At 36.5% G+C, this 14,433-nt stretch overlaps 1 protein-coding gene across 4 annotated transcripts in view; it reads right to left on the bottom strand.

Moving 5' to 3' along the window:
* Positions 1–5,589: 5,589 nt before the first annotated feature.
* The window catches only part of LOC128994810 (transcriptional repressor CTCFL-like), a 28,578-nt gene continuing 19,734 nt past the window's right edge, over positions 5,590–14,433 (bottom strand). For all 4 annotated transcript variants that reach the window (XM_054419607.1, XM_054419604.1, XM_054419606.1 and 1 more), the window contains 6 exons: positions 13,609–13,749; positions 11,760–11,999; positions 9,146–9,265; positions 8,402–8,555; positions 6,291–6,447; positions 5,590–5,996 (listed from right to left, as the gene is read on the bottom strand). In XM_054419607.1, coding sequence (XP_054275582.1) covers positions 6,293–6,447; positions 8,402–8,555; positions 9,146–9,265; positions 11,760–11,999; positions 13,609–13,749 — 810 coding nt within the window. In that variant the 3' untranslated portion in view covers positions 5,590–5,996; positions 6,291–6,292. The remainder of the gene's footprint in view (positions 5,997–6,290; positions 6,448–8,401; positions 8,556–9,145; positions 9,266–11,759; positions 12,000–13,608; positions 13,750–14,433) is intronic.

Raw genomic sequence — 14,433 nt, 5'->3', positions numbered from 1 at the left:
CCGCGCTGAAGCAAATAAACAGATTAAATGTTTCCAAAATATGTTCCCTTGATAAACATATGATTTCTCTTGTTTGAAGGTCAGTGGAAAATGTAAGTACGATTAGCCAATGATTTTTTGTATAGGTTATTGATTAAAACGTCGCCGTTGACTTTGGAATTGGATAATGCCAGTAGACTTATTCTCCTAGTGTTGAAGTTTATTTTAGCGACTGTTTAATATCCGATATCGTGCGTTGATTTTAAGGTCAATTTCACAGTGCATTAAGAGCACTCGACTTCGTCTCGCACAAGACCGACCACACTCATCCGATAAACACATATTTTTCAGGACTCAGGACTAGTAAAACGTTATATACTATTATTTCCTTCAGAGGTTTGAATGCCTTCTTAAATCATTAGTCATTTAGTTGTGTCAATTTTACGAGCGTTTTTTTATGAAATATAGTAGTGAATGTGACAGAAACAATTCGTACCTAGTTAACAGATATTAGGGAATCACTAGGTGAAACCCGTCGAAATCGACGGTTACTTTAAAGGCTTACGTTAATTAATCTAACTGCGATAAATTGGGTGAAATATACATATTTTGAGCATTTAGCATTGTTTAAAGAGTAATAAGTGTAAAAACAATAATGATATTAATTGCGTTATTTGCCAAATTTGGTTGATCATTCAATGAATAAAATATTTCCCATACCGTACGTCATCGGAGTTATTATTAGTATGTTATATGGTATCTCTTCCTTTGGAAGAACCTTTAAATAGTATTAAAATCGTATTGGTGGATCTTTTGTAGTTAAACACTTAGTGTAAAATGATTTTATTTCAAAGAGAAAATTTTATTTGGGCACATATTCTAACTTCAAAGGGAGGTATATCCATTCAGTGTAAGTTTGATTTTTCCTTCGTCACGTCGCGTCAGTTCATATCGTACTTCTGTGCCAATGAATGAACCCTCTAGCCATAGTTTTGAGAAATTGATTGTGGGGTTACTGTTAAAGCTGGAATTCCTTGATATGTGGGATGTCAGTTAGTTGTCCCAGCCTTATCTATAACATAAAGTTGTCAATATAATCTCTCTACGGAATGTTAGGTGTAGTGGAATACTTGAAGTGAAGTTGGCTTTTATTCTTGAACTGTTAGGGGACTCCTAGTTCATATGGTCTTGCGGCTTCATTGGCAACAAATAATGCAAATCACATATAGCAATGGGACATTTCCAAAAAAGCAAAAATACTGTAAATTGGTTGTTACGTATATATTGATGTTTACATATTGTTAATCAACGTTATAAGGGATTATGTGATCTAGTTTAAAAGGAATATGACCTTTCTGTCATGACAGTAGGTGCTTAAATAGTATTTTCTCTTTGTACCATATTTTACAGCCAAAATGTCGTGTTATTTTCAATAATGTTACCAACCCAGTGTGCCAAAGTTCGTAATATAGGCAGGTGCAAATAATTTCTCAAGATGGATACCATTTTAGACAAGGGTTTCTTTCTATGTTTGGATTTTATTAGACACGATAACACCATATATTTATACATCAATATTTGATATGTGTAGAATAATATGATAAAATGTAGGCAAAAGAGATGAAAAAGACAGACACCAACCCGTACAATATAGATATAAGATAGTTCAATAAGAAATAATTTAAGAATTGCTGTGATAAAAGGATTTTCCATTGATTTCGTAATGGAATGTTATATTGCAAAACACGACGTGATAAAGAAGAAAATCAATTTTAAAATCAAAAAATAACATTGCAAATACTTCCTTTGGATAATTCAGTAACTCCCAATGTGTTGTTTGAAATAAAATTTTAAAATGAACAGAGCTGTTTCATTAAAAAGTATTATTCACCTGGCCAAAATGTAAACAACTCTGTGGAGGGATCTTTAAAGGCTTCTGAAGGGATTTTGCTTAGTTTTTCTTTTGATAACTCATCTACAGACCAAGACCTTTCTTTGGACACCTCTACCAAGTTTCTACATCCAGCCGTTCTCTCAAATTAGTGGGACAAAGTTTCCAATTAAATATTTTGATTCCCCCATGTTAATCTTATCGGAGAAACTCCAACTTTGATGGCCCTGTGGGGCAAAGCCCAAGGATTTTTATTACCGGAATTGCTGAAAGGGGGCGTCTACATGTAAAAATACTTTATTTTAACACGTCGTTTGTAAAAATCCGTCCTTTATTAACGGAGGAGTAGTGTTTCGTAGACATCGCCTTCACGTATTATTTATAAGGATTTTAGGATAAGTTTATCTTTTATGACAGTTCTTGGCAATATTATCTACTTTTCAAAAGGAAATCAATATATTTCAATAAATCCCATCCTAGCAGATAGGGTCCTACCTTGTTCTTTTACTAGCATATAATTTAACCCTTTAAACTCCATATAATTAGGCGATTTTTTATTCCTATTTTATTATGATTCCCCTCGTCTTATGAAGATTGAAAGCCAAATTTGAAAACGTTATGGTAGACCTACACTGTCACATTAAGGCATAAAATAAAATAAAAACTGCAAATTGTTTGATCACAGGTGCACCTCAAGAACTCACCAATCCTGTAAACTTCTAAAAGAGGTTTCCACTCTTTAATTTGGGTGAGCCTCTTCCATTAATCTCTGCCACAGAACTCATGAGATGCAACCAGATTGGAGCAAGATGGGATTTGACCCTCAGTGCACATGATCCTTAGGCCCCTTTTATATTCTGCGGCGCCACACGCCCCTGCCTTCGACGGCGGGCGCCGCATGTTTGTGCAGCAGCCATGGCATTGTTGGGGCTATCAGGGCTACCAACTTAGGAATTTCCCACAACACCACTAGTGTCGATTTGTAGTGAGTGAGAGATGGCTGGGCTTCTTGATCCAGTTGTTTTGGCCTACATGTTATTTAGACTAAGACAAAGAGACGTCGGAAAATACGCTGGTATATCCATCCCATCAACCAGGCAAGATCCAACGATGTTGCTTTTATTTAGGAACTTGTTTTATCTTTTACTGATGGTGACCAGTTCTTCACCATCAATCTACCCTGTCAATGTTGACTTCAGTCATAGTAGGTTCTGACATTTTGTATGCACAAAATTTGCAAACTGATGGTTAGAAAAGAAAAACAAAACCACCTACCACTCTGGCAACATAAAGTGAAATGAGGGAGGCAAGGCAATACCATGTTCGGCTGAGTATGTTTTGATCATTTGGCAGCACTTGACAGCCACAGAGTAAAAGGGGGTCTTGGACCACTCAATCTTTCATCTCACTTAAGAGTCAATCACACTAACAACAATGGTCAACCAAAAGCCCAGGTGTATCAGCATTCAACTTTACCCTCAGGTATATAGCTTACAGGCGTTTTAGTCATTCATGTGGAAGATTGGTTATATGTTAGCCTTGCATTAATTTTTTATAGCTCAAAAAGAAAAGGCAGAACGCAGAAAAAACGGTCAAAACCGGAATTAGTTGCCTTACAAAAACTGCAATGAGGTCTGTAAACATAAGAAGCAAGAAATGCACAACAGTTACATGAAAATGCATACTGCATACTGTACTAAAAAAGTAAATTAGGGTAAATATACCTGATTAAATCCAACAAGTTATGAGGTGGAAAACTTGGGAATAGCTAAATTTCAGAGCCCCATGACCACAAATCAGAAAACTACACTGTGTTGACATTTAATGGGAAAAGTTGAATAAAGGCAGACAAGTATTTAAAGTTGTACTTTAATTGTCACTAACATTATCTGTTTACAATACCTACACGGGATATAATATGTAACAATAAAATATATACAAAGTTTGACACTTGTGATACACAAGCAAAAAATCTAATTTGTCCTGTTCATAGAACAAGATTGTTGGTTCTTCATACAACATGAATAAATACTTTTATCTACATAGGAAAAACGATTTATCATATTATTTACATAAGTTATTTGATAAATACATCGATTCACGAATATACATCGAAAACATTTATGTAACAAAAAAGCAAGTTGGTACATACTTATACAGCTATGTATTATTTAAAGTTGTAAAATTAGGTATATCAAAAAAATACATTCCTAAAACACGACCAAAGCAAGTTGACTGTGGAACTTAAAAATCTACAAATAAATCACAAAAAAGCATGTCAAAATGCATTACAATGCTGAAATTGTGTTTGGTTAAAGATGCTTAGGAAGTCTAAAAGTTGACATGCCTCCAAAGTGTTTGTAAATAAAATATGTGAATTTATAACACACAAGCATTACACGTTCTTTAGGTAAATAAATAATAAAATACAATAAAACATTGATATACCTTCACTCTTATAACATTCAGTATCTGTCATCTCAAAAATGTGTATATTATCGTTGCTAATAATTTACAGTGAATCATAGACCAAATAAAACAAGACTTCTCATCCCATTGTAAATTTTGAAGCTCGTTTTACATGCCTAGTTCATGTACATCGACACTGATCGCTTGTGTCGACAACATTTTGTTTCTATTATTCTAAGGTTAATATAATGATTTGTACTTTACTGTTTGGTTATATAATTCGGGGACGTGTTGTTGTTTATGATTAGACCGTTTTGTTTAGTTAAACAAGGTTTAAATGCCTGAAATAACAAGTAACAAATTGTAAACTAACCTGACTTCTACAGTGCATCGGTCAGAACTAACAGTGAAATTGGCTTCAGCTGTCGAATGTGATGTTGGAGTCGTGTTTTGTTTACAATTTGTTTCTATTATTTTAGGGTTAGTTTCTTAGGATTTGTGCCTCACTGTTTGGTCATAAAGCTAGTGGACAAGTTATTGTCTATGATTAGATAGTTTTATTTGGTTTTCTTTTAGCTTACAGAATGTTCCTAGTTTGTCATTTATTTGATCAAATTATAACAACCCCTCGAGCCACAATTTATGTTTTAAGGCTTACAACAAGAATAAAATATTAGGCCTTGTAGTAGTCAAAACATATCAGTACAACAACTGGTCCACAAGCTCCAGTGATGCCAACTTATTTTCACAAATACACAACCTTGCCTTGTTGTTGCCTGTAACTGTTTTGGTGTTGATAATCTGGAGTGCAGCAAAATAAAAACGAGTGCACAAACTCATAGCATCCTCTATTTTATGTGTGGGAATCAATTAAAAAAGTCTTTTCAGGCATTTGGAGAAAAAATTACATAAATAGCAAAGAATTCAAAATAATCTAATGTACACAACCAAGTTCTTTGGATCAGATAAGATGGATGATTTTGAAAATAAGTTCCCAATTACCAAATACATACAGTAATTAACTTACCCAATAAAACTATGTCAACAACTAAACAAGTTTATTTTACAAAAAAGTTAAACAACTTTTTTATTAATCAAAAATGTGGAAGAAGATTGACAAGTTATGTAACAAAAAGTGTAACACAGTTCAATATTTTATATTAGAATATTTCAAAGTGCACATATTTAGAGTATATATAACTCATAACATGCATGCAAATAGTGATGACTTTCAGTCTTCAAAGTTGTCTAACAAATAAAACCAATTTCTCATAAGAGAAACAAGAAGTTTCCAATAAACACATTAACAATTCAAAAACTATATTTTTGTAAAAATACTAGACAGAATTGAATACAAATAATGTTAAGATTTACACATTCTCTCACTTATAATTAATTTTGGTCAAACAAAAACGTAGTAAACATTATACAACTTTTTTATCTTATGTCAAATAAGCAATATTCGACTTGTATAAGAAGTAAATATTAAATCACTCAGTTAAAATCATTCACCAAACACAAGTGCAAAATGATAACAGATTCAAAGTAAAAATTGATTTAAACAACCAATCAATTCAAAATAAATAAAAATGTTTTCTATTATTAATGTGTAACTGCAAGATTACGGACAGGTAATGTAACCTCTTTTAAAACTGTATAGAAGTTTAAACTTATTGCTAATAGGATCACAGAGGCAGCTTTTCATTCTTCAAAAATCCTGAAAAAATATAAAATTCAATATTATTTTACTTTTCTATGTCTTATGTTTTTTTTAAAATGTTTAAAAAAGTCTACACTAAAGCCAAAAGATATGTTGGTTCCTACAATAGTCTGTCGATTTACTGGCATAACCTCAGAATTAAAGCAACACTAAACTATATTAAAAATATATCATAAGAAAAATAATATTACAACTTGAGGTAAGCCAGCTTGAGATTTTGTGGCACCCGCTTGTAAAGACATTTTAAAATAGGCCTACTTAAAATCTAGCAATATTTGAAATAAATCTTACTTTCAATGAATGGCACTTTGCAGAATATGAATGTTTGGTTTGGTCTTATGTTCAGGTTCATCTTCTTCGTCTTCATCAAATCCAAAACAATTCTGCATGTCATTTTGTTGAGGAACTGCTTTTGGCTGACTAAGCAACACCTCCTCATTGTCTGATGCTGCAACATTACGCATAAAAAAATGTAGATAAAAGAAAATAGTTACATGTTGGTAAACATTTCAACATTACCAACAACTTTAGTAACAATAACATCATCAGATTCACTGATACAGTAGACGCTCGCTTACATGGTCTTCAATAACACAACAACCTTGATTACAAGTGCACCGTTCATATTCGCCATTTAATTAACCTCTATGACAGTTTTATTTCTAGTAAAAAACCTCGATAAAACACCATTTTTTTTATCACAATGTAATTCAGAACCTCTAAGTCATTTTGAGAACTCAACCTCGATGACACAACTGTATTGATCAGTTACCTGAGCATTAATTCAGAGGAAACATTGTCAATTCCATATAAAACAATTATACATCTGTAACAACACCTCGATCCATTACGCAAAAATGCAAAACGCCAGTGCTTTTAACTAAACGTACACAATTCACTAACCTTAACTAAACTTTGTTACACAATGTTAACAGTACTTTGCTATTAAATATCATTTTAAAAATAAACTTGTTGGCATAAACGTTTCTCTGAAATCTCATTAAAAATATCATCAGTTGTTTTATTAACCTTGATAACATGCCTGACAGCTGAATGACATTGATAACACAACTTTTAATCAGATGCACATTGATAACAAAACTGTTTTCTGCCCTTCTTATCAAGGTCCTACTGTCTCAATATACAGTAGTGCAGAAATTCACTTGTTTCACTAGGATTTTGATTGTTTAGAACGTCAGGCTCTAAAAGTTTTAGTTGTAGGAAAAGAATGTTGATTCATAAATCTCTATAACTAGGGCACAGCTTAGAAAGAAGATTCTTGTAGTCAAAGGTCCTAGAGAAGAGACATTCAAGAAACATTTAACACGACTGATACCGCACTCGATTGTTGAGCCAAGCCGAGCCTAGCCAGATTGCTTGAGTGACAGAGCACCACTTCACATAATCGAGCTCAAGCTGCAGCCTTTTCTATCACAATATCATCATTATTACAGAACGAGTTCTCTTATGACTGTGCAATGAAAAATTTCCACTGTGCCTCGATCGGGAGAGACGATGGTGACTTTTCCGTGATTGTGGGAGACAAGAAAGATGTTTAGAATTTTTCCTACAGTCACCCGACAAAGTTGGCTTCCCTGTACTGTTTATAGTACAGAAAGCTGCAAATTGCTGCATATTTATACTTTGCCGTACGGTTTATACTTTGCCGTACGGTTTATACTTTGCCGTACGGTTTATACTTTGCCGCACATCAGGATTTCAACCAAACAACACAAAACAGCGTGGTTTTATTATGCACGTAATCCGTGTACGCTTGGAAATAGGTTGGCAACACTTAAAGATAATAATTCTATGAGCAGCTGATTGACTATTATAACTACGATTTAACCTGTCATTTTGTGTTTATAGTTTTGGTATTTCTGAACTTTCTGGACTTTTCTTTTAAACGTTTTTAAAACATTCCTACGATCTTAATAAACAAGAAAATACCTTTAAAGCATTTTTTTAGGCGCGGAAACCACTTCAAATTACAAAAACATACGGAACTATATTCTCAAAACGCGGAGCACATTTCTTGCCGAGGAAAAATAGCGGAGTGATACGGACGGCGGGTACTACTTTCTCTAGGGCACCATTTGTGTTGCCAGCTGAACCTAAAAACGTGTTGTATAGTGTTTGAAAGACTAATTATTTATATGCTTTATAGTGACTGTAGGAAAAATATAATGTGTAACACGAGTGAAAAAGGCCTTTGCTGCACTCGAGATCATTCCTGCTCTCGTGTGCAGCAAAGTGCCACTTTCACCACTAGTTACACAAATAACTATTGTTTGTTATTATTTAGAAATTTGCACAAATGATAGTCTTAAAAGCCTTTATAGGGTCCCTGAAAAACCGTTGATTGTCAAAAACTGTGACTTATTGACTACTCTCATACTCACAATGGTGGTCAGAAGTGATGTGCTGATTCAACACCTGGTTGTTGTGTACCAGAACAGACGTGTTCTGACCTGTCTGCTGCTGTAAAGCTGCGACAGCTTGCTCAATACCTTCCCCAGCCATCACTGCCACCGCCTGCTCCTGTCCATCGCTGTCCTGAAAAGTCATCAAACATCTGGTCAGCTTTTGACACGAGTCATATTGAATTAATGCATGTTTGGTGAAATACAAATAAGTAGCCTATTATTGTTAGGTGAAAAAAACAGCTGATTATTTGGCAAAGGTGTTAATATGGATGGAACTCGGTAACGATTGGAAACTAACCTTTTTCAATGAAGCCTATAATTCCTATTTAAAAACAAAAGCCAACCATTCATAATTATTTCTCATACTAGTGTAGGCCTATTCGAAACATTTTAGATGAACCAATTTTTTTTAGTTTTACGCGGTACAGTTATTTTTTGTACATATAATTAGAGTTATTATCTAATATTGACTGTAACTTGGGTTTAATAGCACAATGACAAATAACATATTGGTTCAGAATAAGGCATGATTTTTTAAATTTAAAATTTTGAATGGGTTGCATGTAATTTAAATCAACCCAGCAACCTTTTAACTTGGAAGCACTATAACCATGGTTAGATGTTAGTTTAATCAAACTTCCACATTTTTTCTATTGAAGGCATTTTATAAAATGCACTTAAAAACTGATAGTAACAAAATATAGTTGGAAGACAGTTTACCTGAAGTTGTATAACTTCCAACACAACGTACTGTTGACCGTCAGCTCCCTCCATAGACACCATGGATCCGTCCATCTCATCCTCCTCGTCTTCATCATCCTCCCCTGGCATCACCTCAACCTGGGCAAGTGTATCGTCATAGGTATAATTATCTGACCATCACAAAAAAAATTCTTTTTGTACAACCTTACTCACTTAATTTCCAGACTATAGCCAAAATTAAAGTAGGCCTAAAGTAATTTGAATGTGATTACTTTCGAACGCAAACGCTCATTATCAATTATCAATCATTGAGATGGGGACGCTACCTAGGTGTGTATTTTAACCCAAATATGAGTGAAGAATGGTGTGAGATGATCTGTGTAGCTCTGTTACTAACTAAGATCAGCTGTTTCATTAACTAGGATAATTGATTTTAGAGGGTGAAATAAACTGTAAAATATTTACAAAGATCCAAACAATGCCTTGGATGAACTGAAACTTTGTAATTGTTTCTTTAAGTACCGTATTCAAATAATTAGGGATGGACGGGTCCCGAAATTTCGGGAATTTTTCGGGAAAAAAATATTCCCGATTATCGGGACGGGATTACATTTGACTCGGGAATTTTTCGGGACGGGATTTGGTCCGATCGTCGGCAATTTTTCCGCTTCGCGAGTGCCGATAACGCCGTTATTGCTAGCGATAGGTCCGCGAACGCAGGAGACGAAGTCATTTCGACGATTACGCCGTGACCGCGGAGTCATAACGACGATCGCGCTGTGGCCGCGATTATTGGACCGACGATCGCACCGTGACCGCGAGTCATAACGACGATCGGGCTGTGACCGCGGAGTCATACCGACAGTCACGCCGTGACCGCGGAGTCATAACGACGATCGCGCCGTGACCGCGAAGTCCTACCGACGATCACGCTGTGACCACGAGTCATACCGACGATCACGCCGTGACCGCGGAGTCCTACCGACGATCGCGCCGTGACCGCGAGTCATACCGACGATCGCGCCGTGACCGCGGAGTCCTACCGACGATCGCGCCGTGACCACGGAGTCATACTGACGATCATGCCGTGATGGCGGAGTCATGCTCACGATCGAGCCGTGACCGCGAGTCATGTTGACGATCGCGCCGTGACCGCGAGTCATACCGACGATCGCGCCCGTGACCGCGAGTCATGACGACGATCGCACCGTGACCGTGGAGTCATACCGACGATAACCCCGTGACCGCGGAGTCATACCGACGATCGCGCCGTGACCGTGGAGTCATACCGATGATAACCCCGTGACCGCGGAGTCATACCGACGATCGCGCCGTGACCGCGAGTCATGACGACGATCGCGCCGTGACCGTGAGTCATACAGACGATCACCCCGTGACCCGCGAGTCACGACCAACCTCATTTTTTGGTTTTTATAGATCAGTGCCACAAATGGTAAAAATTGATTTTGTATGTCTTTTTTGGTAACTGCTATACAGTACTTTCTTTTTATGCACAGAAAAAAATCCCGTCCCGTCCCGTCCCGAAAATCGGGAAGGAAATACAAATCCCGTCCCGTCCCGTCCCGAACTATAAATTCAATCCCGTCCATCCCTACAAATAATAATTTTGAAAATCCGTAAATTAGTCTTTTTCACATGTTATTTTGCTTCTAAATAATAGTTAAACATTAATTAAGAGCACAAAAAGCACACAATCGTTGGAAACAAATTAGTTTTAGAGTGTTGAGAGCTTGTATCGTAGAGGCATGTTTAGAAACATTAGCATGCTTGGCTGCCATCTTGAATTGATTGGGTAGAGCCCTCTTAACACGTTCGCTGCTGACCGCTAGATGCCGGGAACGGTGCAAGGAGCTGAACTAACGCTCGCCGCTGCGTAAACATTGCTGCCGATACACTGAATTACAGTAAAAACAACAGTAGTAATACTGGATGGCAATGTTTTGCAATAAACCTGGCTTTAGACATAGTACTAAGTGATTCTGATAGATAGCATCACTACCTAGGTTGCAGTCGGTAAAGTAGTGTCGCTTTCTAGCAGGAAAGAGGTGGGACAAAGCCCTGTTCTAAACGACCCTGGTGGTAATTTTGGGAAACTATGTTTTTTATTGTCAGAAAAGTACGTCCCCACAAGCTGGAAAGAAATATAGGACGCTTGTGACGAGCTGGCTGATTCATGGCAATAAACGGCGACGTTCCGGAACGTTCCTAGCTCCTGGCGCCGTGGCCCCGGAACGTCCGTAGCAGCGAACGTGTTAAAACCCAATGATAAGGAATAATTTGGTCCAGTTTAAAACCATCAAAAAGCTACTAACTTTTCTCAGGATCGATCCAGCGACCTTTATAATACATTTATAAATCTAAATTTTTGCTCTATAGTAGAACCTCGAACTAACAAGTCTCTCATGGGGATTATCAAATAAAAAATTTTATCAAGGTTGACTTCTTATCGAGGTTTGACATAGCCTAATATGTTTAACGATAATATAAAATTGGGGGTACTTCAAAATGACACTTGTCAAAGAGGGTGTTGTTATTGAGGTATTCTGACTGAACATTGAAAATGACACACTTGAAGGAGAGTGTAACTAACTAACACCTTCTTCACACTAACCTGTTGGCCGTCTATAATTTGTATCTTTTTCTGCCGCCCTATCTTGAGGGCAACCGCCTTCTCGTGGGCCGAGGACTCAGGGTCATGCACGGACATGTGTCGTATGAGGTTGCCCTTGTGTCTGAACGCCCTCTGACACTCGGGACATTCGTGTGTCTTCTCTCTGGGGGGCGGAGGGATGTAGTTGGGGTTGTGGTACAGGTTCTGATGCCTCTTCAACAACTGCTTCTGGCGGAACGACTGTAAACCATCATAAAACAATGTTGAACAGTTTTCATGAGGCCATAGCATAGATAGAATCCAAATCTCAGCTTATTTCCTGTGAAAATCACAGTCCAAAGGTTTCAGAGAACATAAATAAAAAAATATTACTCAATAGTAACATTTTGTTCAATTCTCAATTCTACGCTCACAATTCAGTAGCCTATATGTCTCGGGAGACAGAGGTGTTATTAAAATTACAAGAGAAGTATGAGTCCCAAAATTTTTTGAAAAATATATATTTTTTTAAGCATGATGGGGGGAGATGACCAAGATTTACCTCTTTTTCGGGAAAAGGTAAAATGTCCCTGCAACCACGGAAAACAATAACAAAATTGCCTCAATCACAGATTACGGTCTTGATGACATAGACAAAGTACTGTATGTAGTCCTAGTTCAAAACAGCCTGGTTCACTGATTCGTTGTCGAGAGTGAGTGACAAGGAAGGCTTGTCAACCACTGTGAAGAGTTATTAAAAAGGTAAGTAATTAATATCTAAATTAAAAGTCTAGAAATCAAAAAATGATACGGACCTTGTCTGATATTTCACAGCCACTCTGGAAAAGGCACCATTTCATTACTTGACACATTAGGATTTTATATTCTATAAAATTATAAAATCATAAAATCCATAATTTTTCATATGCACTGAATTTTATAAGGTAGCCAATATAATTTGAAAGAAAATAAAAATGTAAAATTTTAAATTGGCTAAGATTTAACAAGTTACGTTAAATTATTAACAGGTAGACTTTTTAACTAAGTTGCTTAAACTGTAAAAGGGGAAACAAATATTTTTATATTTTTTTAGAATCTAAGTTGTTAAGTATATCTCAGGTCAGATATAAGAATTTTATTTAATAAATTGCAATAGGCCTAATTTAGATTGTGCCACATAAGACACACAAAAAAGAAAAGTTGGTGCATATTAGAAGACATGTTTCCAAAGTGACTGAATTAGAGAAGCAGAAGTTTTACAAAACAGAAAATGTACTTGTACATTTAAACAACAATAAAAGTATGAATGGAGGAGGTGATGAATAAAAAAAATACTTACATCTCTGTTTTTTGAAGGGTGATGACTATGTGGGCATATTTATTGGTTAGACGTCATACAATGAATGAGTAAATGTGTAAGTGAGAGAAGTAGGCTGGTGAATAAGTGCATGTGGTTGTTAAGGATGTCATGAAACTGTTTCTTGGAAGTGTTATGAATAGTCTTGGAAAAACTACCAGTACCGAGAGTTGCCATGAATGTTGGTATCAGTACTTTGAGACCTTCCAATAACTTATTGGCGGTCCCACCAAACATTGGAAAAACTATCAAGGCAACATTCATAAGCTAATGTTGCGATCAAGTCAACACTGTACCTAATCATCTCCCGCGGTTGAGAAGCATCATCTTAATTATCTACCAACACAGTTTTCTGACTTGATGCAACAACATAAAAAGAACTGACAAAATGCCAGGTCCACGTTTCTTGGTCCACATACAGTTTACAGACTTTTTTCAGGTAATCAAAATATACCCAAAGTCACCAGTTTCATGATCGGTTGATTAATGAATAAGACTGACTTGTTGACATACCTGGTCACACTTGTCGCACTGGTAAGGTTTCTGGTCCGTATGTATCAACATGTGCGAGTCTAGATGTCTCTGAGATACTGAAGCGTACGGACACAACTCACACCTCCAACACTTCTCACCTTCATGTGATTTGTTGTGAACCTGTTCAGAGAGAAACATGTCAGTAAAACTGCAATCTACAACTTACATATAGATAATCAAATTAATATACAGAATACGATCAGCAAAACCTTGTTTTCCCAGTAGTCAACCAGCCTTTATTAATGGAGATTTACAGGTCCCAGATGTTTCTGGGTTTGGCCGCGTGAACAGTTGGCCCCAAGGGATCCGTTTGGACCGACAAAGATTATAGGGCCAAGCTTGGGTCGAGTTAAGCAGAGCCGAGCGTTTATTTCCGCGTTTAACGATTGAAAAATGTTGATTTTGTAACGATCGCAGATGATGTTTGGTTTTCCAACAACTGTAGATGATAAAGATGTCCTAAGGACCACAGAAGATAATCAAAATTTTTTTGTAATCTGGGAAGATGTTCACCATTAAGTTGTTAATGCAAAAGATATTCTAATTTTAATTTTTTACTGTGACCAAGGAAGATGTTCCAGATTTTGCCATGACAATGGAAGAAGTTCAAGATTTTGCTGTAAGAAAAAGACCACAAACGTATGGCCAATTATTTAAAAAGTAAATGTGGGATGAAATCACAGGCGGCAGATTGACGGTCTGGACGAGCATTTGCTATAACTCGCACATTCTTTTTTCACCTCCACCTAGTTCCTAGTTCTTAGTTCTGTTCCTTCTAAGAGGTATTTAAGCCACTATTATATT

The sequence above is a fragment of the Macrosteles quadrilineatus genome, unplaced genomic scaffold (genome assembly GCF_028750875.1).
Source record: "Macrosteles quadrilineatus isolate MER2022 unplaced genomic scaffold, UCM_ALF_1.0 Scaffold_5__1_contigs__length_97177068, whole genome shotgun sequence".
In the NCBI taxonomy this organism is placed as follows: Eukaryota; Metazoa; Arthropoda; class Insecta; order Hemiptera; family Cicadellidae; genus Macrosteles; species Macrosteles quadrilineatus.
The sequence above is the reverse complement of the archived record's forward strand: the minus strand, read 5'-3'. Positions and strand labels throughout refer to the sequence as shown.